The sequence below is a fragment of the Alternaria burnsii genome, assembly GCF_013036055.1.
Source record: "Alternaria burnsii strain CBS107.38 chromosome Unknown 740, whole genome shotgun sequence".
In the NCBI taxonomy this organism is placed as follows: Eukaryota; Fungi; Ascomycota; class Dothideomycetes; order Pleosporales; family Pleosporaceae; genus Alternaria; species Alternaria burnsii.
The window spans coordinates 1,377,608-1,397,660 of NW_024066112.1; the positions used below are offsets into that span (position 1 = coordinate 1,377,608).

Here is a 20,053-nt window from a genome sequence, read left to right on the forward strand (position 1 = left end):
GAGGTTTCATTGTCTTATCGAGCGATCCGAGCTCTCTTTTTCTCTTGAAGCATAGTTCCTTGTAGTTGTCAAAATATGGTACATGGCTGTTGTCATGGGGATGCTCCAATTTTTGTGCTGGGGGTTCGGAAAAGTTGCCAGTTAGTGAGACGTGTGTGAAGCAATTCGCATGTTGGTGTCCAATGAAGTGTACCTGCTGACTTGGTGAAAATCTTGCCCCTAGCGTGTCCAGTCTTCTTTGGACAAATCGGTTAAAATGTCGATAGTCGCGCGTCGTCGTTGGTGTATCTGGGAGACTTGCCTGTGATCGGAAGAGGTCCTGGTGATGAGGCTTCCTAGGCGGCACGCTAACTTCAGCGCTAGGGCCGCCCCGGATAGGACCGACATGCGGATACGAGCTCAATGTCAAGCTTCGATCTGCTCGAACCAAGCCGACATCGCTGGCGAAGCGACCTTCAAACGCAGTACGAATGCTTATTCGGATCTATTGAAGCTACGAAGATGTGTTTATACGAGATTGAATGCTGCTAACAATGGTTTCCTCCAACCCCGCAAACCCTGGCTGGCCCATGTCCTTCAGCAGCGCTTCCGCCTTCCCTCGGGGTCCAATTTCGGCCAGCGGAAAATCTAAGCCCGCGAGTTTCTCTTGGTTTTTATGACCCGGGACAGCCTTTGCGAAGATGTCAAAGAACTCGTTGATGGAGTATGGGGCGGCAAAGGCGAAAATGCGTTCATCGGTGGTAGTTGGGTGGATCAAGCCGGCTACATGAAGCCGTGCGACGTCCTGCACGTGAACATAGTAGACTGCTCGAGTATTAGCCGTCGGTTGAGTTGCACAAACAAAAAGCGAAGATCACGTACAGCGCTGGACGTGTTTGATAGAGTCGACATCGCCGTCCAAAATCTGGAGCGGGATCCTCGCGGTAGACGGGTAGCCCTGGTGAGTAACGCTCAATGGGCTTCCGTAGATAGTGCAAGGTAGCACCGCGTTGACAGAGAAGTGTGGCTTGTTGTTCTTCACCCACTCCCAGAAGGCCTGTTCTGCCGCTACCTTTGAGGCAAAATAGCCGATCATGAACTTATGCATTGGCGGAAGAGTGTCGGGGATATTCTTAGACAAGGCCAGTGTTTGCTCATCATACTCATCCGCAGACACTGTATCGGTTCCGCGATATGCTTGCAGCGAGCGAACCGCAGCCGAAGACGACGTCAGAACGAATCGCTTCACACTGGGCTCCTTCACCGCGGCCTGCAGACAACTCAATGTTCCGGCCACAGTGGTTCGAATCAACTCTTCTGGTGTGACGTGCATATCCCGCACTGAGGCAACGTGCGCGATACCGGAAACACCTAGACGTTGGAACATCATCAGTGTTCGAGCATTACGACATTGAGGCGGGGAACACACCTGAGACCGCGTCATCAAATGCGCCAGGCTCTCTCATGTCCTTGATAGTGATGAGGTTGAACTTGTCCTTGCCGTACTTTTGCGAGAAAAGATCTGCGAGCCATTGGTGCTTAACCGGGTCTCGGACTGTGCCTCGCACTTTGTAGCCTTGTTGAAGAAGTTGGTCTGCGACGTGAGCACCGACAAAGCCGTTGGATCCCGTAACGAGGATGGTGGAGCCTGGGGTGATAGCGGGACTATCAAAAACTGCCATTATGGAATAAGGTATCGCGCGATTCTGTTGTACACTCACTAGGTCTTTAACAAACACTAAGGAGTGTTATAGAGATATAGATAGTTGTTTCATCCCGAATTACTTCTCTTACGAGGACACCATTTTGTAAACGATGACATAGTTAGACAGCTGCGGCCCTTGGTAGTCTTCGGGGGATTAATCATGTCGTGCATTCGAATGAAACCATTCCTGATTCAGATGTCGGATGATATTACACAGCTGACATGATGGTTGCATTTGTCCATTACTAGTTTAGCAGGCCCCCCCTCGGGAACCTAACTTGAAAACACACCGAGTTCACTAGTTCCTGGCACTTGCACGGCCCCTGACTCGACTCATGATATTAGGTAAGGTGTGGCCATCTCCGCGACAGTGGAGGATACGAGCAAAGATGCATCGCGCTGACTGTGGTTGTGCCTTTCTGGCGCTACGAACGCTTGTGCGCGTCGAAGAAGTTACTACATCATCGCAGGTGCCGCTCGAAACCGCAATCCAAGTCACATCTTCAGTGGAACAGCCCTGCCTCACCGTATTGAGCTGCGAACGGTGCCGCCAGCAACGACTCCCTCTTACCGCTGTCACGATTCTATGCGCCCATCTGGTTGACTGGCTGTGCCGGTTATGGAACCTAAAGGACGAGGACCCTGCCGACACCTCCACAGATGCCAGCAACGCCAACACGACTCCAACTACAACCAGCACCAGCGAAAGTCGACATGCAACTCTGCCCTGGAAGTTCTCTCTTGGAAACTATGATCTCGCGGAAGACGAAGCCGATGCGCTCAGCAACGAATTAATGACATTGCGGCTCACTGGTTTCTCCGCTGTGTTGGGCTCTCTTGAGGCCGCCCTCGTCACATCTGGACCAACCCCCTGTGTTCCTTCTTCGCCCGGGGGCAACAATGACACGGCCAACGACATATCGGCATTTGCGCCAGCTTGTCTCGAACTTGTCCGAGCGAATCTCCGGCTAGTGCGCGCATGCATTCGCCGCCTCAAGGCGCGCTCGCTACTGAATAGCGATGGGACCAGTGCTTCGTTTTAGCAACAGCTCTGGACATATACCAGACTTGGAGTCTTCAATGATATCTTTAGTGGTGGTATAGGTTATCTTATATTCGAGCGCGCCATGGGGCGTTAAAGGGCTCGCATTCTACACATTTTGCGCCGGAAACTAGTCCTGAGACCAAACTTGAAGGTACGTTTGCATCATATTTCCACTGTTTCATCGGATTCGTCGGAGTACTACAGCATCATTGCTCTCATTGAGCCAGGTAGCCCCTGTTCCTAATTAGTATTCCATGCTCTTGTTTATGTCAAGATTGGAAACGACATACCCATCCAGTACCAGTGACTGACCAAACATGTAGCTGCTCATGGGCCCAGCTAGAAACGCCACTGCATCAGCGACTTCCTCTGGCTGTCCCAGGCGGCCTGCAGGCACACGCTCGCGTACAAGGTTACCGATGAAAGCCTTGATCTGTTCCGAAGAGTCGATGGTAGGAGACGCAATATATCCAGGGCAGAGCGCGTTGATGCGAATCTGTTGTGGCGCATACAGCACACCCTCAGAACGTGTCAACCCAAGTATAGCATGGCGACCCGCTACATAAGCACCAGCAGCGATTCCAGGCGGTGAGGCAGCGAAGGCATATACCGAGCAGACGTGTACGATGCTTCCACGGCCATACCGCCCATCGCGAGGCTCCTGCCGTAGCATCTGTCGTAGCTCGGCCCGATGCCACAACCACAAGAGTGTTACGTGGTCTTTGAGATGGGCTTCGAATGCGGCGGGCGCTGTGTCCGGACTGCCGCCCATCGGCCCACCGAAGCCGGCATTGTTGATGGCGAAATCGATACGCCCGAAGCGCGATGCAGCTTGCTGAACAGCAGCCTCAATGGCCTCTTCGGTACTGCATTCGGTAGACACGCCCAAAACGTCTGTTACTTTATACTGCGATGCTAGCTTCTGGATGGTTCCTTGCAAACCGGCTTCGTTGGTGTCGACGAGCGCGAATTGGCGAACACCGTGCTGAGCCAGTGAGTATGCAGCGCTCTGGCCGAAGCCTACCACACCGAGTCAGTCTTTTTCTTTAGCTGCAAACTATATTGCTAAAGATTGTAATACATAGAATGTCGAGCTTGACCTACCAGATCCCGCTTCTGTGATGAGAGCTGTTCCCGAAAGCATTTTCGATATGATACTCTTCGTAACCGCATCCTCATCCCGTGGATCTCGATGTTGTTTTATCGTGATCATGCATCGTCGTCGGGGCTTTCTGACTCGGTGGATTCAGAAATACACCGATTGAGTTAGTCGGTTTCGCCCCAAGATCCAAACACTAGCGCGGAGCCGGGTGAAGAGGTGTGATCTCGGGAGGTGGAGGAAAACACCCCGCATAAACTGCGGCACGATATGCTGTCAGCTTAAAGCGCCCGATGTCAAGCCGCCATTGTTCTGTTGAACCTGAAAGCGACCGATGTGTAATGTTCTTGCTTACGACACTCTGTTCGCATGTTCGATTGGATGGACTAGTACGTTGCTTACCTCCCCAAGAATTGTGCTGACACGAGAGTCTCGGTCCCTAAGCTCCATGTCACATCCCTCACTCAAAGCGACACTTCTCCATGAGATCAACCATCTCGCAAAATATGTTGCATGTTGCGGCATGCATCGAGATCGATATGATAAAACCAAATTAGTCTTAACATAGACTTAACCGTCCAGATTCCGAGTTCAAGCTGTAGAGTCTTCGATGACATACTCTTACAAGTGCTAGCCAGCTCAGTAGTACCCGTGTGTAGCTCGAACCGTCGGATAAGAGGAGAGATATGCCCGATTCTCACAGCGCATCCTATGCATACAAAGCTTACAAGAATCAATATTGTTCAGGCCATGCAACTGCAAGTTCCGCCATCGGTACGGTCAAATTCGAAGAGTTACCCCCACAATATCGTATAATGGTATGTTTGACAAATTCTTCGTTGATACATCGCTGTTGACTCCCAGTACGGCGTGTATTTGCCTTCATCTCGAAAAACTGTTGAACTTCGTCCTCACTCTGTATGAAGAAGCAACAGTAGAGGAATTAAGTGAGATCAGTTCACTCCAGGATTCTACGCGGTGGTTGTCAGCGTGATGACCCTTAAGGTCCCTACAAATTCATGAGTGCAAGCATCTGATTAGGAGCAGATGTCTTTGGCGTAGAGGAATTTCCTGTAGCCGGTTCCGTGGATGCGATCCTTGGTACCGCACGTTGGCGAAACCTTGGGATATCGTTTCATGTTCGGTTACTGGACGAAGGAACGCGGGTCACTCGCGTAGATACGGAGAGGCCTGAGTGATAGCAGTAATTACGATGGCTACCATATTTCGCCCATATCGAATCAAAATCATCGGAAAGGTGATGGCGCTTTCACGGTTGGAAGTTGATGAGATGCACAAGTGTCGTCCATAGGCGTTAAGTGGATCAACCGGTGACGAAAAGCTAGCGCTGTTATTTCTTGGCACACTAGCGCTAAACAGCTCACACCGTCCTCTTGCTGATTCACGATCTCAACGCTACCTTCGTCCCTCATTTTCATCATCTTAGCTCTGTATTTTGGATAGACACCTTCCCATCGCTTAGCGGGTGTTGACCGCTTCGTCGACTTAGTAAGACATACCCCACTCTAGACTCCCTTCTATAGCAAGCGATACATCATTCCTACGCTGCATAGCCAGAATAGGTGAGATGGCAGGTGTTGGACACTTTGCCTCTTCCCTGCGACACGTTCAGGCTCGAAGTGCGCATTATACCTGTTCGCGGCACGTACGAAGAAACATTGTTTCTCGGCTGATGCAGCCACACAACGCCCTATCACAAACCACCAAGGCAGCCTCATGAGTAGATCATCTGCGACTAATTGTTGCCTACTCCTGAAGCTGTCGCCTACTGTCTGCAGCTCGTTCGAGCGTGAGATTGGATCGATTTTCCAACCAACTTTCCCGACGCAACCCTTCCAGGTTACTGACGCCAATCAGAATGGACCCCTTTAGATACCGTAAGGCGTATGAAGCAATGGTACATACAACACAACTCATCGAAGAACGTTTGAACCAGGATGTTCAGCTCAGCGAAGAAGGCACGGTCCAAGACAATGCACCACAGGTTGCTTTCCAGGAACAAGACCCGGACAGTATGGATTGGACACCTACAGAATCGAATACTCCGCCTCCAGAATGTGGACCACCGCCAGCTTTATCTAAGAAAATGCGCCACCTTCTACCTGGTGGTGGCAATGGCGATCTCCGGGCTGAAGATCGCGGCGATAATGCAGTACTTCTACACAAGCTCAAGGAGGGAAAGATAATGGATGAATGTATCGACAAGCTGGTTCACGATCTACCGGACGTGCTGAACTATCAGAAGTCACTCTCATTCACTCCTTCTACAATCGAAGTGCCAAAAGACTTTGGATTGCAGCTCAGTATCTCGATAAACCATCACCTCGCTCAGATAGAGGACCGTAAAGCACTGGAAAAGTACCGCAGGCTACTTGGCCATCGTAAGGATGCGAAGAAGAAAAAAAAAACTGTTAGACTTGGTTTTGACCCTGTAGACTTGATCAAGAAGCAGGCTGTAGCCTTTGGAAAGGACGCTCCCACACCCGTTTGCACACTGGACAACGACATACATCCTATCTTTCGCCCAGAGAACTGGCATGGGTGCCCAGATGGGATCTATGAGGTGTTGAAACCGGCTTTGCAACTAGCCACTCTCATGTTGACATCTCGAGCGACTGCTCATTTTTGGCACACGTTGGTGTTTGGCAAAAGGGAGCATTGTGAGAAGACTTCTGCAGCGTACGGCCAACCGTGTTTTCGTATCAAAGAGGACGTAGCGTGGTCTGAAGAACATCATGTGACCTTCAAGAGTTTCCTGGATAATCAGATCGACACGGTTCATTTCTATTTCCACCATGATCCTTTACCACCAGAGACCGCATACGCCTCAATGGGCCTCGTCAAGGACTACAAGGAAGGCTTGATGCGAAAAATCAATCACAAATGCCACACAAGTCGTATTTGTCTTCATTCAGACTTCTATACTACCGCAAAGAAGCTCAGCCTACTGCGATATCGGGAGCCAGCGATGGTGCTGCGATATAACATGTTTCTCGCTACATGTTTGGCGCACGAGGTTGCACACTTCTGTGAAGTATCTGGGCCGCACCACGATCATCCGCTTCTCTCCGAGCCCGAGGTCTTCTTTGGCGACAACATGTGGACAGAAAGTGGAATCGCTTTCGAACTCAAGATCTTCGGTGGGCGCATACATCCTCTGTCTAGCCGGATTGATTGCAAATTCGGGTTGGCTTGTCTCGATTATCCGCTCAAAGAGCTTTATGATAAGGACGACAACGTTCTATATGCACTGCCGATGGATTACATCCTTAAGCTTCAGCAAAAGGAAACGTGGGAACAAGACTTTAGCGAGGCTGGCCCGGAGGTTTTCTTCGTTCCACGCACTGGTGGCCGCTCAATCGAGATCAATGGTACTAACCTTATGATCTGGGAAGATGAGAACGATGCCGATATCTCCGATCATATCGACAACGAGGAAACGGAATGGATGCGCATGGACGATGGATCGATTACGAAGAACCCAAAAGCAAACAATCGCAAACCACAGCGACAACCCGTGGTGCCACGATGGAACCCATATAACAACCAAAAGAGGAAGCATAATGTCGAAACGGGAGCTCCGTGTGTTTCGAAAGAAGTAGTGGAAATCAAGGATGAAGGGGAGAAGGAAGAACAGAGATTACAGCCTCCTGAAGATGGGGAAGTAGGCAAGAGTGCTTCTGATCAAGATATGGTATGATTGAACACGGCATTTATAACGGAGGAAAAGAGGAGGAATTATTGCGTTCACATTTAATATCAGCTTTTGGATACCACTGCATTTGCGTAGGGCGTTGTTTCTTTGTACTACATTATCATCAGCATGGCAGTTGTTAGTATGGCTCGTTCGTATCTTGGTAGATGCTAAAAGCTTACCTTCCTACCGCTTGCCTTGTCTATAATCTTTGTATAATCCAGTCTTTCGTGCAGTCATCACAGAATCTGTGAGTGTGCGAGCTGTTGAGCTGTCTTCAGTTGAGGCTAATCCAGGCTAGTCGAGTTAGGCTAGCGCGGTGAATGGTGTCCTAAGCGAGGTGAATCTTGGCAGAGTCACTGGAGCCCGAATTCTGCTTCCTAACAACGACGCACGCCTATCGTTTCCTACCCTCGCCGAACGTTCACCCCAACCCTTTCGACGACTTCACGATGGCGGACACACAGAAAGATGCGCTGTTCAAGAAGGTGCAGATCGACGCCCTGGTACGTAGGAAATGTGCAAAGCCAGTACCCCACTGTGCGCCCCGCCATTGTGCTAGAAAGACATCTCCATAGAGGCGTGTTGTAACTACGGGAGACTGACTATGGTCCTCAGGTTGCGATCAAGATCGCTACCGCCAGCGGTAAATCCTTCCCCTCGCTCGCGACCGGCAGCATAGTCGGCATGGAGAAGGACGGCGTACTGGAAATCACAAACTCTTTCCCCTTCCCCGAAGTAAACGCCGCCGCGCAGGCCGACGGACAGAACGACACGGTTGCGAACCTCGCTGCTGGTGCCCCCCGCGCCAAGCAGAACATCGCATACGGCAACGAGATGATCAAGTTCCTCCGAGAGGTCAACGTGGACGCGAACAACGTGGGCTGGTACACAAGCACAAGCATGGGCAACTTCGTCAACCTCAACACGATCGAGAACCAGTTCTACTACCAGAGCCAGCCGAACGAGAGGACCGTCGCTTTGGTTTACGATGTGAGCAGGAGTTCACAGGGCACCCTCAACCTGCGCGCATACAGGCTCTCGCCTTCGTTCGTGACGGCATACAAGGAGGGCAAATTCACGACCGAGAGGTGTGTGCAAACGATTGTGTGATATGGGCGAAACTGACAATCCTAGCCTCCAGAAGAGTGGTCTCCGATACCACGACATCCTGGTCGAGCTTCCAGTGACCATCCGCAACTCCCATCTCCTCACCTCGCTCCTACACCAGCTGCCTTCGGATGCGCCCAAGGAGGAGCTCAAGTTCCCACCCAACCTAGCCGCTCTGCAGCAAGACCCAAACACGCCTCAGCCTCCTCTCTTCCCCAACTTCGACTCACTCGATCTCTCCATCGACCCCTTCCTCGAGAAGACGTGCGACTTGCTCCTCGAAAGCATCGAGAACCACCACACCGAGATCAACAACTACCAATACTACCAGCGATCGCTCGCGCGTGAGCAGGCTAAGATCACTGCATGGCAGCAGAAGCGCAAGGCCGAGAACGCGGCGCGCACCGCCTCAAAGCAGCCCCTACTTCCCGAGGACGAATGGCAAAGGCTGTTCAAGCTGCCCCAGGAGCCCAGCCGACTGGAGACGCTCCTCAACTCGAGACAGGTGGAGCAATACTCGAGGCAGGTGGATGGATTCACGGCAGGCGTCACCTCCAAGATGTTTGCTGTCAAGAGCAATCTTCTTCCTGGGGAGTAGAGTGTGGTAGATACGGTTGTGTTTCATGATTATGCTTCTCTTCGTCACGGCATGGGCATGGCGTTGCGGTTTAGCGGTCTCTTTGACGGGACTGGATTTGATCTTTAGATGGAAGGACCACGATGATTATGTGAAGGGGCATTTGTAGCGTTTGCCCATGTGATCCGATGCCAAAAGTTGGAAGTGCTGCAAAAGCGGTGAAGTTCAAGGCTGCTCCGCTGGGCGGCTGAATGCTGTTCTAAGCGTGGGAGGCTATCGCCACATAGAGTCGAAACAGACAATGAAGTAATCAACACCCTTTCGCAACAACCATGGCAGTACTCTGACTGCAAAGTGTGTGTCTACAACCGTCCTACTCGTCAACTCTGAGTGCTCGGATATCGGATCGTCGGTGGATCTGCTTCTCTCACGAAAACGGCTTGGGGCTAAAGCAGCGTCCAACACCGGCGCCATCATGCAACAGGCCTCCTCGCCTGTCCTCCAGCAGCTCCGGTCACTGCACCCTGGTGCCCTTCAGACGCTCCACCAGTCGCCAGACGGAACGCTATACCCCCACAACCAGGTCCTACCGGAGCTTCAAAACCTCCACACGAGCGATGTATACCAACACCAATATGCCCTGAGCGGGCCACAACACCCACCACCACCCTCACATGCCCACGCGCTGCCAGTGCATTTCGAGCAACATGCGCTTCCGCCTTCAGGTCCGTACCCGCCTTTTCAGCCGGCGGGCTATCAACACGGCGCGAGTCCACGATTCATGAACGCGCCCCCTCCCCCACTCCAAGACCACGCGCAACAGTATCACGCGTCTCCTCCTCAGACGGTACAACGCCCGATTCAACAGCTTCCCCTGCCACCGCCTGCACCGCCCATACTCTCGGCACCGCAACCGCTGCCACGACATGTAGAGCAGGCGCCGTTGCCGCACAAGCAAGAGAGTCAGGACGAGGACACTCCATTGTCCAATCATGGCCAATTTCAAGGCCTGAAGCTCATCCCCAACCCGCCAGACTTGGAGCAATGGAGGGAGAGATTGTTTCACGTGGATGACATGATTACTCTGACTGAGGAGCAGTATGATCTCTCTCTCTCTGGCACTTGGCGCCACGTACTGACCTTGACCATAGATTTCAAACTTACTTCCCGCATATCGACAACGTCTACTCGCATCGCTCGACCCAGCGCCACAAACGGAAGCGCTTCGTATCACACTACTGGGACTGTCGGCTCAAGGGCCGGCCACCAGGAACCAAAAAGTCCACAGATCCAGATAAGAAAAAGAGGAAGAGAATTGCGAGAGAGCGGGATCTATGCGATGTCAAGATCAAGATCACCGAGTTCTTCGATCGACGCGAGTATGAGGAACAGCTTGGCCGGCGCCCGCCAGGCACGGAAAACGATCCGCCTAGCCCGATAGCATCCAACATGCCCATCAACCCAGGTCTGAATGGAAGCCAGAATCAGAACCCGCAGTTCTTCGGACAGCCACCGTTGCTACCACAGCAGCCAGCTGGAACCTGGGATGTACCTCCAAACATGGCTTCTCAGTCAGGAATGAACATGCAGGAATACCCAATATCATCTGGCTCTTCGTCCAAGAAGTTCTATACATTCCAGCGAGTCAATGGAAATGGCGGGAATGGCAAAGGCGACGGCGTTGCTGGGCCACATAAACATACACTCGAAGAGAGTGATCGCGTAAAGAAGAACAGCGTCATCAGATGGCAGGCAAAGATCGACAAAGATGACAGGAGGAAAATGCAGGTAAGCCTTCTTGATCTCGTTCGATCTCAGACTCCACACTCCTTTGTATCGACTCATCTGGCCATGATCATATGCAATGGCGATCCACTCTGCCCGCAGATCAAGTGCATACGTCATTTTGATGCATGCTAAGAACACGGACAACCCCCATCACTTACTTTGCGCTGTTGTTTATGACACTGCCCGCTCTATACCCTCATTTCTAGATTTTCACACTGTTCATGAATTCTGTTTCCAAATTTCTTCGCAAATTACCTCGTCGTTTACCCTCTCGCTGCACACACCCTCCCATTGTCTTAAGCACTACATCCTGTTCAAGCATTACTTCGTTCCAATTACAATCATCGTTGCGAATCATTAGTGTTCCTGCTCGATACAAAATGACCGACACCAACCAGGGCGGAGATTCTTCCAAGAAGACGTACCACAAGAAAGCCACTGGAAATGCTTTGACAACAGTCAAGAACCATTCGAAAGAGGACGATCTTAAGCTGTACGGTAGCGCGTTCTGGTAAGTAAAGTTCTCAAGATGCGCACCCACCAACGCGCTTCGGCTTCACGTTCACATTTCTAACATCAATCAGCCCCTTCGTGCAGCGCGTATGGATATCCCTAGAGCACAAGCAAATACCCTACCAATACATCGAAGTGGATCCCTACAAGAAGCCCCAAAGCCTTCTCGACGTCAACCCACGCGGTCTGGTACCCGCTATCCGACACGGCCCAACATGGTCAACCCACGAGTCAACCGTCATCATGGAATACCTTGAAGACCTTCAAACCGGATCCCACCTCCTGCCCCCAGATGCACAAACGCGCGCTACCTCGCGCCTCTGGTCTGACCACGTCAACCGCAATATCATCCCATGGTTCTACAAGCTCCTCCAATCCCAAGACTCCAACGACCAAGTTTCCCACGCAAAGGAACTGCGCGATCAGATTGGCAAGCTAGTCGATGCCGCAGATCCCGACGGCCCTTTCTTCCTTGGTCCCCAGATCTCTTTCGTAGATGTACAGATCGCGCCGTGGGTGCTACGGTTGCGTAGGGTGTTGGGACCGTATAGGGGCTGGCCCGAGGCTGAAGAGGGAAGCAGGTGGAAGCGATGGATCGATGCGATTGAGGCGGATAGGAGTGTCAAGATGACTACTAGTACTGATGAGCTTTATTTGGATAGCTATGAACGGTATGCGGAGAATAGGCCGGGGACTAGTCAGCTTGCAGACGCTGTTAACAGTGGGAGGGGTCTGCCTTGAGCGCGGATGGGTCAATATCAATACTATAGCATCAGTGAGACAATTTTTTTCATGTTATCAGGTATGATGTGGTAGATGATGTGATTTGAGATCGGTGGACTGGGTGGACTTTTCGGAATAACGTTTAGTTACCAATACATACTGATCGTGATTGTCTGGTTGCAATAATTCGAAATCTATTTGATTGAGTAAAAGAGAGACTGGTTGGATCAAGCAAAACCTAAAACATATAATGAAGCATTGTTTTGTGATTATTAGTGCAAATGAGTATCTTGTACACTGACGAATTACAAGTCTTGTATAGCATGATAGCCAGGGCTAAGGAATATTTACGCGGGATTGAAGGCTATGTAAGATGGCATTGGGTAGTCGAAAGCAGGAAGAGACTACCTAGATGTCAAACAACGGTAAGGATAGTATCCCCGAAGCGCTTCAGTGCTTTCTCTGCATCCTTCTTACATAGTTCCATTACTCCCATCCCAACTCTCACGAACATGAGCTTATGCTCTAATGCCTGTGCTGGTTCTCGATGAACCTCTTCAAGTGCCTCAAATGGCTTAAGTAGCAAACCTTGAAGCTCTAGTCTACCGTTTGCAGATCGGTAGTTCCGCCATGGGTACGCTGTACGAATGACCAAGAAGAAAAGAGGTATGTTGGAGCCGTCCTCTAGAAGTGAAGATGAAAGGTTGACAGTGTCATCGAGCAGACAAGAACAGATATCCTCTTCAGTCCACTGATCTTCCCGGTCCCAGCCAGGACCACAACTGATGTGAAGACTTTCAGTGGTAGGCAATGTAGGGAAGGCTTGTCCAAATATGCAGTGTGGCATATCTTTCCTTTCCTTATATTTCGTCCACATGCCATCAAGTGAAAGTAATGGTGCTCGCAGGGTAATGTGGCCCCCAAATACCATGCCTCTAGGATCGTCTGTACTGGGGTAGACGCGAACGTTCAACACCCTAGCTACTTCCTCTATATCGCATAGAGCCTGTGGTTTTGCTGCGGGATCATGCACCATGCCTTCAATAGATGCCCAAGACCAAGACGGTGGGTTTGATTCAGAGCCTTCAGGCGATTCTGAACGGCTCCCGTGTTCGGTCCACCAAAGTAGGCATATTGGCATGTGAGATTCCCAAAGCCCCGCTAGATAGTTATCTCGGGTTCTCTCGAAGAATCGCGTCAAGCTGGAAAGTGCGGGTAGTCGGTCCCTGCAAAAGCTGATCTGACGCCGTGTATAGTGCTCAACAACGCTACCCCAGATAGCATTTGGAGTACGATGACTGGCACCGATAATTGGTGGTAGCTTGAATCGAGGAAGCCAGCGAGTCGTACATTCGCACATGGTCGCTTCACGGCAAACGAAGACAATCTCATCTTTCGTAAAATGAACAACCCGCCTAGAGAGGAGTTCTTCCTGGAAACACCATGCACGCTTTCGCAATGTCAGCTCCGTCTCTTCTGGGAAAGGAACCGAGTCTCGTTCTCGCATCTCATGGCGCTTTATATTGCGAAAACAGAGAGAATAGGCTTTGCTATTGTGTTCTAGGTTGATTCTTGAGAGCTTGTGACGATTCAAAAGGCCCTCCTGACCATTTTCTGCGGCAGATGCCGCAATTGTAAGGTATGCATTATAAAATATGTCCGCCATCTGAGCAGACTGTTGAGCCCAGTCGGCTACGGAGTCCTGTACAATACCTTAAAGGCAGGGACAATCAGCATTGGTAAAGATGTAGTCTGAGGCTGCTCCAACTCACACAACGAGTCAATCCATATATAATAGACGCCAAGCTTTCGTGTCAACATAATGGCTTCTTGGAATGTCTTAGGCAGATCCGTCCACTCAATACCGTCTTTTGTATATTCAAGTAGCGTGATCGTTGTAGTCTTAATCATTGGAGTAGAGCCCCAACAGTAAGTTAGGGCTACATATTGGATAGTCTGCCCATTCGGTACTGCGGTCCTATGTGGTGAATGGTACGGTCTTGTTTGGAGCACTGTTTTCTGGTTGCCAATGTATAACAAACGCTTAGGAACGAACGTCGCCGTATTTGGGCTTAGCGAGTTGAAGTACAGTTCGTGAGTTGCACATGATTTGTGCTCGAGATTACAGCTATAGAGGACGCTTGTGATAAACCGCGCACAGTAGTTGATCTTTGGGTTGTCACCAAGTGACTCAGAAAAGGCCAGGAATGGCCATGGGCTTTCATGTCCTGTATTGCATTAACTCAATAATCATACTACTGGTTCTTTTGGTGGTAGACAAGTTCCTACCAGATGTAAGATAGAAGTGTGTGTAAGTGTAAGCTAATTCATCGTCAACAATGTTCGAATAGTGCCAGTGCAGCAAGCAAGCTGGGACATACGTAGATTCCGCCCTGTTCCAACTTGGGGTATACTCAGTCTTGGAGCATTTTCTAACACCGCCCTTCTCTGTGGTGTAATATGTACTCTCCAGCCTTCTCGAACACCGTCCTCGTCTATAGCACTGGCGGCCGTCTTAATAACTTTTCGAAGCAGGTCGCACAGCTCGCATCCCTTTTCTGCAGATTTTATCAGGGATGTCCAGTACATCTCCATGTATTCTGGATTTGACAACCGCAGCCTTTCGCAAAACCCACACTCTACACCATTCGTTCCATGATCCAGCTCTTCTGTCGATGACTTAGTTAGATGTGGTGAAGCTGGACGTGGTGAAGCTGGACGTTCGGAGTGAGGGACACTCGACATTCTGCTACTTTTCAGACTATTGACTGACACTTGGAGAGATGCTTTGCAAAAGTTGAGACAGGATTGAACGTATAGTACCCAAGAAAGACTATGACGATCTGAGCGCGCAATCAAGAGACAAGGAGAGCTGACATTGCGAAGGCAGGTTAAGTCACAGTCTGATGACGTCAGGCCCGGTAGTGGCTAGCAGACTCCAGAGCTCTGTGTCCGTTAGCCGTAGGATGTCAGCGAGCCCGGCGCAAATGCGTACGCCATTTCTTGCTTCCTGAAACAGTACACTATGGATAGCTCATTAGAAGACCTGGACGATAGGTTGGAAAGGAAGGGGCTAGTTCTTCACAGTGCCAGCGAAGCCTTTGAATTGCTAGCGGTAATTTAGCACAACGAGGATATAGTTTCCACGTTTGGCAACAGCTTGGATGAGATGAGTGAGTGAAACACTGAAGGAAAGCGCACGCGATCCCTGCCAGGACAGCCCGCTAGCGCGTCTTGCGAGGGGCAATCGCGGGGCACCATCGACATAGTAGCAGTCTCAACACCAAACACGCTCTATACACTCAACCGTCCACACATCCACCACAATGTTCAAGAAAGAGTGGGTCTCTTACGCGTCGTGTTATACAGATGTAGCTGACAAGAAGACAGCATAACCTCGGGCGCAAAGTCCAAGGTGAAATCCAGCGCCCAGCGCGCCATCCGCTCAAAAGTCCTCGAGGAATACCCAAGGTTAGAACCATATATCGAAGACATACTGCCGAAGAAGGAGCAATTGGACCTGGTCAAGCTGTAAGTCGCCAATCGAACCTGCAGCCAAGGTGCACGAAGTTCACGAAGCCAAGTACTAACACTTATATTCACAGACCTGACCGCGTATCGCTCTACACCCTCAACTCCACTCCCCTCTTCTTCCAACACATGGACGACGCGCTCCTACCCCACCTCACACTCGTACACAAATACCCCTTCGCCTTCAACCGCCTACGTATAGACCGCGGCGCAATCCGCTTCGTGCTCTCTGGCGCTACACTCATGGCCCCTGGTCTCACATCACCGGGCGGGCGCCTACCAGGTCCCGAGCTAAGCGACGAGGACAAGGAAAAGTACGGCGCCGAAGACCTTAAGGAGGGCCAGGTTGTGGTTATCGAGGCCGAGGGCAAGGAGACGGCGTGTATGGTCGGTGTGCTGAAGATGAGTACGGACGAGATGAAGAAGGTCAAGAAGGGGCAGGCGTGTGAGGCGGGTCATTATCTGGGAGATGGGCTTTGGGGTTTGAAGCTGGATTGATCGGGTGAACAAGTAGGGCTTTTGAAGTCACGAGTTTGAAACCAGGTGTGGAGAGCCAAAGTTGCGGATGGCGGTAGAGTCATACGAGTGAATGGGTGATTAGGATGAAAAGGCTCTGGTCCGGAAGTCACTCAGGCTCTGATGGCAGATATGCCACGACGTGCATGATAGTCATTGGTTCCAAGACGGGATCTTCATGAACACGAAATGGCTTTGTACATGGTATCATAATTTTAATCGTGAAGACTGCTTTTTGACGGACCGTCACTTACGCTAGCGATCTAGTCGTTACAGTCGATTCGTATCATCTTATTGACCAGCTCCACGGCCAGCTCCAGCGCCTCCGCCTCCCATGAAGTTACGGGCCCTGTGTTTCGTTAGCGACTTGAGGTTTTTACATGGCTTTTTCACTTACATTTCGGCCAGGTTGGGGTCGTTCATGAGATCCTGCATGTTGGGCATACCGCCACCGCCGCCTCCTCCGCCTCGACCTCCTCCACCGAACTGTTGAGCCATCTCCGCTATCCTGGGGTTGTTCATAAGGTTGCTCATCATATCTGGGTTGCTCATGAGGTTCTGTGCCATTTGCCTCATCATGGGATTCTGCATCAGACCAGCGAGATCAGGCATTCCTCCGCCACCACCGCCGCCGCCTCCACCGAGCATGCCAGCGAGTGCTGAGAGATCAGGCATTCCACCACCCATACCGCCAGGGGCGCCTCGAGAAGCTTCAGGCGCGCCGACATCTCCGCCCTCCTCTTCGACCTTCTTCTTGGCTGTCTCGTAGCCCTTGCGCATGACTTCTGAGCCGCCACCCTCTGCGTCCATGCCAGACTTGTATGCCTCCATGGCGCCCTTTGCATCGCCAAGAACGTATTTTGCAAGACCTAGACGCGACCATGCCTTGGAGTAGTTGGGATCAGCAGCAACTGCCATCTCAGCATCCTCCTTTGCTAGCTCGTGCTTGCCCTGACCCGAGTATGCGGCGGCGCGGTTCGATAGGTAGATGGGGTTGAGCGGAACGACCTCGAGGGCAGCAGTGTAGTGCTTGACGGCAGCATCGTAGTCCTTCTTCTTCATCGCCTCGTTGCCCAGACCTTTGAGTCTCTCTGCTTCATCCTTATTGGGCCCACCTGGTCCTGAACCGGCGGCAGGTGTCTGCGGCGTTGCTGGTCGGGCCTCTTTGGCCGACGATGCTCCCTCGGTTGTGGCAGTCGTCTTTCCCTTGAGCTTCTCATAGACGTTGTAGATTGCGAGCAAGTTCTGGTCGCCAATGGCGTCCTTCTTTGCGGCCTCGTCGGCGGGATCTACCTTGAAGGCTTCGGCAATGCAGTTGGCGGCGACTTCGAGCTGCTCAGCGTCGTCGGGTGCTACTGACCCGTCGATCTGCGACGTCTGGAGGAAGTCAAGGATCGCGAGCGCGAGGCGCTTCTTCGATTGGAAAGCCTATGGTTGTGTGAGCGACTGTTTACTTAGACAAGTGTGGGGCAACTTACCATGACGGCGTGATGTGGATTGTCGGACGGTGTCGCAGGCTCGTTGTGAGGCGTACTGTAGTGAGTTTCCTGGTAATAAGCTTATGAACAGGTGTTCTGGTAGCTATGGGATTATGGTTGGTTGCGAGTTCTGAGATGCATGCAGCGATACTCGAAGCTTCCAAGGTTCCTTCGGGCAATTGGCGGGGCAGTCAGCCGCCGGATCAGTGCCAAGCTGCTACCACCAACTTTTGGTATGCACTGTTGCAACCCGCTCAAGCAAGGAAGAAAGATTGCATGTTGATATCTGACTTGTTGACATCTTATACAAGCTGCCGAATGTTGTCATGTACACGTCTACTCTTACACCCCACTACTATATAACACATGCTAGAAGGTGAGATGGGTATCTACAGGTCTTTAATCGTCGCTCAATCCTTCCCAAGCACCCTTGGGCTTCTCCTTCGGCCACAGCGAGCTGAACCATGATCCTTCCGATGGGAGAGACACGCTATTTGCGCGCGCTTCAACCTCTGCATCTAGTGCAAACTTTCGCATGCGCTCAGCAATTCTCGGGTCCAGCACCATTTCGTCTAGCCATACCCTCTCCTTGGTCTCACCTTCTTCACGCTTTCGTGCAGTCTTGGACCAATCTGGCTCTTCATGAGACAGTAATCGTTGTTGCTCCCATTGTGCGTTACTGTGTCCATCTTCCTCGTTTGTGACAGGTGCTTCGCCTGCAGTCTCAAATGGTCGGTATGCACCAAGGACAGCAGCGGCAGTTTCCCTGCCAATAACATCCGCCGCTTGTCGCCTGTTCAAGAAACGGTACATACGGATGGGAAAGTTGAAGAATCCAAGGAGGTGGGGGAGAGGTACTACGGCGGCGGGGCCGAGTGCTTGTGGGCAGTTTTGGGAGAGCACGGCGTTTTGGTATTCGGCTGTTGAGATGTATGGTGGCGGTTGCTTCTTCTTCTTGGGTTTCGTCTCCTCCTCTTTAGGCTTCTCAGCATCTTCTGGTTTGGGAGCCTCAGTAGCGGTGGGTGACGCATCATCGGCCGTAGCAGATGTGGTGTCGTCAGTCGACGTTTCGGTGGACACAGGTGTGGGTTCGACCGCAGCGACCGGTACCTCGACAGACGATTCTGCTGATGGTGGAGCATCTAGAGGTCCTAGCCAACCCTCATGCAGTCCTCGAACATATTCTTTCCATGTGTGTCTTCCAATAACGATGTCTCCTCCCGGTCCATTCCACCCATTGACGCCTGCTCGTTGTCTTAAGCCTTCCAACTCCTCCTCGAGTCCTGGTTCTAGCGGCTCAGCGGTCGCCTCGCCCCTCTTCTTTCTCAGCTTCCGTATTCGCTCTGCTAACCCAGCTCTTACATCTCCTTCCCTTCGGCCCTCTACCGCGTCCCAGTCCAGCGCCGCTGCAACGAGAATGGGCTTGACGTATTCATGGAAGTGATCGCGTGCGGGTACTATTCCATCTGCTGGTGGTGCAGACAGGAATATCGTGAGTTTCCGAGGTAACTGGTGTACGTCCAACGGCTCGTGTGCAATGTGCTCGACAACTGTTGCCCATTTTTGTTGTATGCGCTTTTTCTGGCGACGGTCGTACATGACTGCCGCAGTCCATGATCCGGTAATCGAGAGAAATATCATCCAATTGCGCGAGGGGAGCCTCAAGCGGAGGTTTGGCAGGCCTGCATTTGTTAGTCGGTGTACTCCGCACGAGATACAAGAAACGCGCACCCATCATCCTCCAGACGGGATTCGGAGGCTTCTCAGGTTTCTTGGGTCCGGCAGAAGCCTCGCCGGTAGGCGGTGCTTTTGCATCCGGTTCGGCCATGTTGTTGTTGGCTGCGATGGTGGTAGCAATGTTGGTCGCGCGCCCAAAAATTTCCTGACGCCTGTCGGCGAGCGCGGGATTGAGTCGGAGCAGGCTAGCCACCAGTCCCAACGACTTGACTTAGCGAGCCGCCTTCCCCACCATAGCCCCTCACCCCTCCCTGCAATTCTTCAGGTTTGGGTTGGAAGATTCCAATGCGTGGAACACAGGACGCGCTAATGGATACTTATCAATAACTACCACGTATATTTTGTAAAGATTTTTGAATTTCTTCATCAAAGCGAATCACTTCGGGTAAGCTCAATTCACTCACACCCTCGTTACACACCAGCTAACAGCCCTATCGTGGTATGGTCTAGTGGTATGACGTCGCGTTGTGGCTGGCGGACACCTAGTGTCCCGATCCAGATCCGCGCCAGCCTGGGTTCGAGTACGTTTGATCCCTC

At 51.5% G+C, this 20,053-nt stretch overlaps 9 protein-coding genes across 9 annotated transcripts; 5 read left to right on the forward strand and 4 right to left on the reverse strand.

Moving 5' to 3' along the window:
- Positions 1 to 493: 493 nt before the first annotated feature.
- Positions 494 to 1,661, reverse strand: GT037_005307 (nad-binding protein; the record flags this gene model as incomplete). The annotated part of the gene is made up of 3 exons (XM_038930354.1): positions 494 to 804; positions 862 to 1,350; positions 1,409 to 1,661. The coding sequence occupies 3 exons, from the start codon at positions 1,659 to 1,661 to the stop codon at positions 494 to 496; spliced, it is 1,053 nt and encodes a 350-aa protein (XP_038787304.1).
- A 412-nt stretch (positions 1,662 to 2,073) lies between these two features.
- Positions 2,074 to 2,727, forward strand: GT037_005308 (uncharacterized protein; the record flags this gene model as incomplete). Its single annotated transcript, XM_038930355.1, has 1 exon — positions 2,074 to 2,727. The coding sequence occupies one exon, from the start codon at positions 2,074 to 2,076 to the stop codon at positions 2,725 to 2,727; it is 654 nt and encodes a 217-aa protein (XP_038787305.1).
- Positions 2,728 to 2,944: 217 nt separating this feature from the next.
- On the reverse strand, positions 2,945 to 3,873 carry GT037_005309 (uncharacterized protein; the record flags this gene model as incomplete). Its single annotated transcript, XM_038930356.1, has 3 exons — positions 2,945 to 2,963; positions 3,020 to 3,749; positions 3,834 to 3,873. The coding sequence occupies 3 exons, from the start codon at positions 3,871 to 3,873 to the stop codon at positions 2,945 to 2,947; spliced, it is 789 nt and encodes a 262-aa protein (XP_038787306.1).
- A 1,834-nt stretch (positions 3,874 to 5,707) lies between these two features.
- Positions 5,708 to 7,549, forward strand: GT037_005310 (uncharacterized protein; the record flags this gene model as incomplete). Its single annotated transcript, XM_038930357.1, has 1 exon — positions 5,708 to 7,549. One exon carries the CDS (start codon positions 5,708 to 5,710, stop codon positions 7,547 to 7,549), a length of 1,842 nt encoding a protein of 613 aa, XP_038787307.1.
- A 446-nt stretch (positions 7,550 to 7,995) lies between these two features.
- Positions 7,996 to 9,251, forward strand: GT037_005311 (eukaryotic translation initiation factor 3 subunit 3; the record flags this gene model as incomplete). The annotated part of the gene is made up of 3 exons (XM_038930358.1): positions 7,996 to 8,049; positions 8,162 to 8,634; positions 8,681 to 9,251. The coding sequence occupies 3 exons, from the start codon at positions 7,996 to 7,998 to the stop codon at positions 9,249 to 9,251; spliced, it is 1,098 nt and encodes a 365-aa protein (XP_038787308.1).
- A 454-nt stretch (positions 9,252 to 9,705) lies between these two features.
- Positions 9,706 to 12,272, forward strand: GT037_005312 (eukaryotic translation initiation factor 3 subunit 3; the record flags this gene model as incomplete). The annotated part of the gene is made up of 4 exons (XM_038930359.1): positions 9,706 to 10,328; positions 10,382 to 11,018; positions 11,417 to 11,529; positions 11,603 to 12,272. The coding sequence occupies 4 exons, from the start codon at positions 9,706 to 9,708 to the stop codon at positions 12,270 to 12,272; spliced, it is 2,043 nt and encodes a 680-aa protein (XP_038787309.1).
- A 397-nt stretch (positions 12,273 to 12,669) lies between these two features.
- On the reverse strand, positions 12,670 to 13,395 carry GT037_005313 (uncharacterized protein; the record flags this gene model as incomplete). The annotated part of the gene is made up of 1 exon (XM_038930360.1): positions 12,670 to 13,395. One exon carries the CDS (start codon positions 13,393 to 13,395, stop codon positions 12,670 to 12,672), a length of 726 nt encoding a protein of 241 aa, XP_038787310.1.
- A 2,185-nt stretch (positions 13,396 to 15,580) lies between these two features.
- On the forward strand, positions 15,581 to 16,283 carry GT037_005314 (translation machinery-associated protein 20; the record flags this gene model as incomplete). The annotated part of the gene is made up of 3 exons (XM_038930361.1): positions 15,581 to 15,594; positions 15,645 to 15,785; positions 15,860 to 16,283. 3 exons carry the CDS (start codon positions 15,581 to 15,583, stop codon positions 16,281 to 16,283), a joined length of 579 nt encoding a protein of 192 aa, XP_038787311.1.
- Positions 16,284 to 16,592: 309 nt separating this feature from the next.
- Positions 16,593 to 19,607, reverse strand: GT037_005315 (uncharacterized protein; the record flags this gene model as incomplete). The annotated part of the gene is made up of 5 exons (XM_038930362.1): positions 16,593 to 16,650; positions 16,699 to 17,729; positions 17,780 to 17,848; positions 18,269 to 19,461; positions 19,511 to 19,607. 5 exons carry the CDS (start codon positions 19,605 to 19,607, stop codon positions 16,593 to 16,595), a joined length of 2,448 nt encoding a protein of 815 aa, XP_038787312.1.
- Between the last annotated feature and the right edge of the window lie 446 nt (positions 19,608 to 20,053).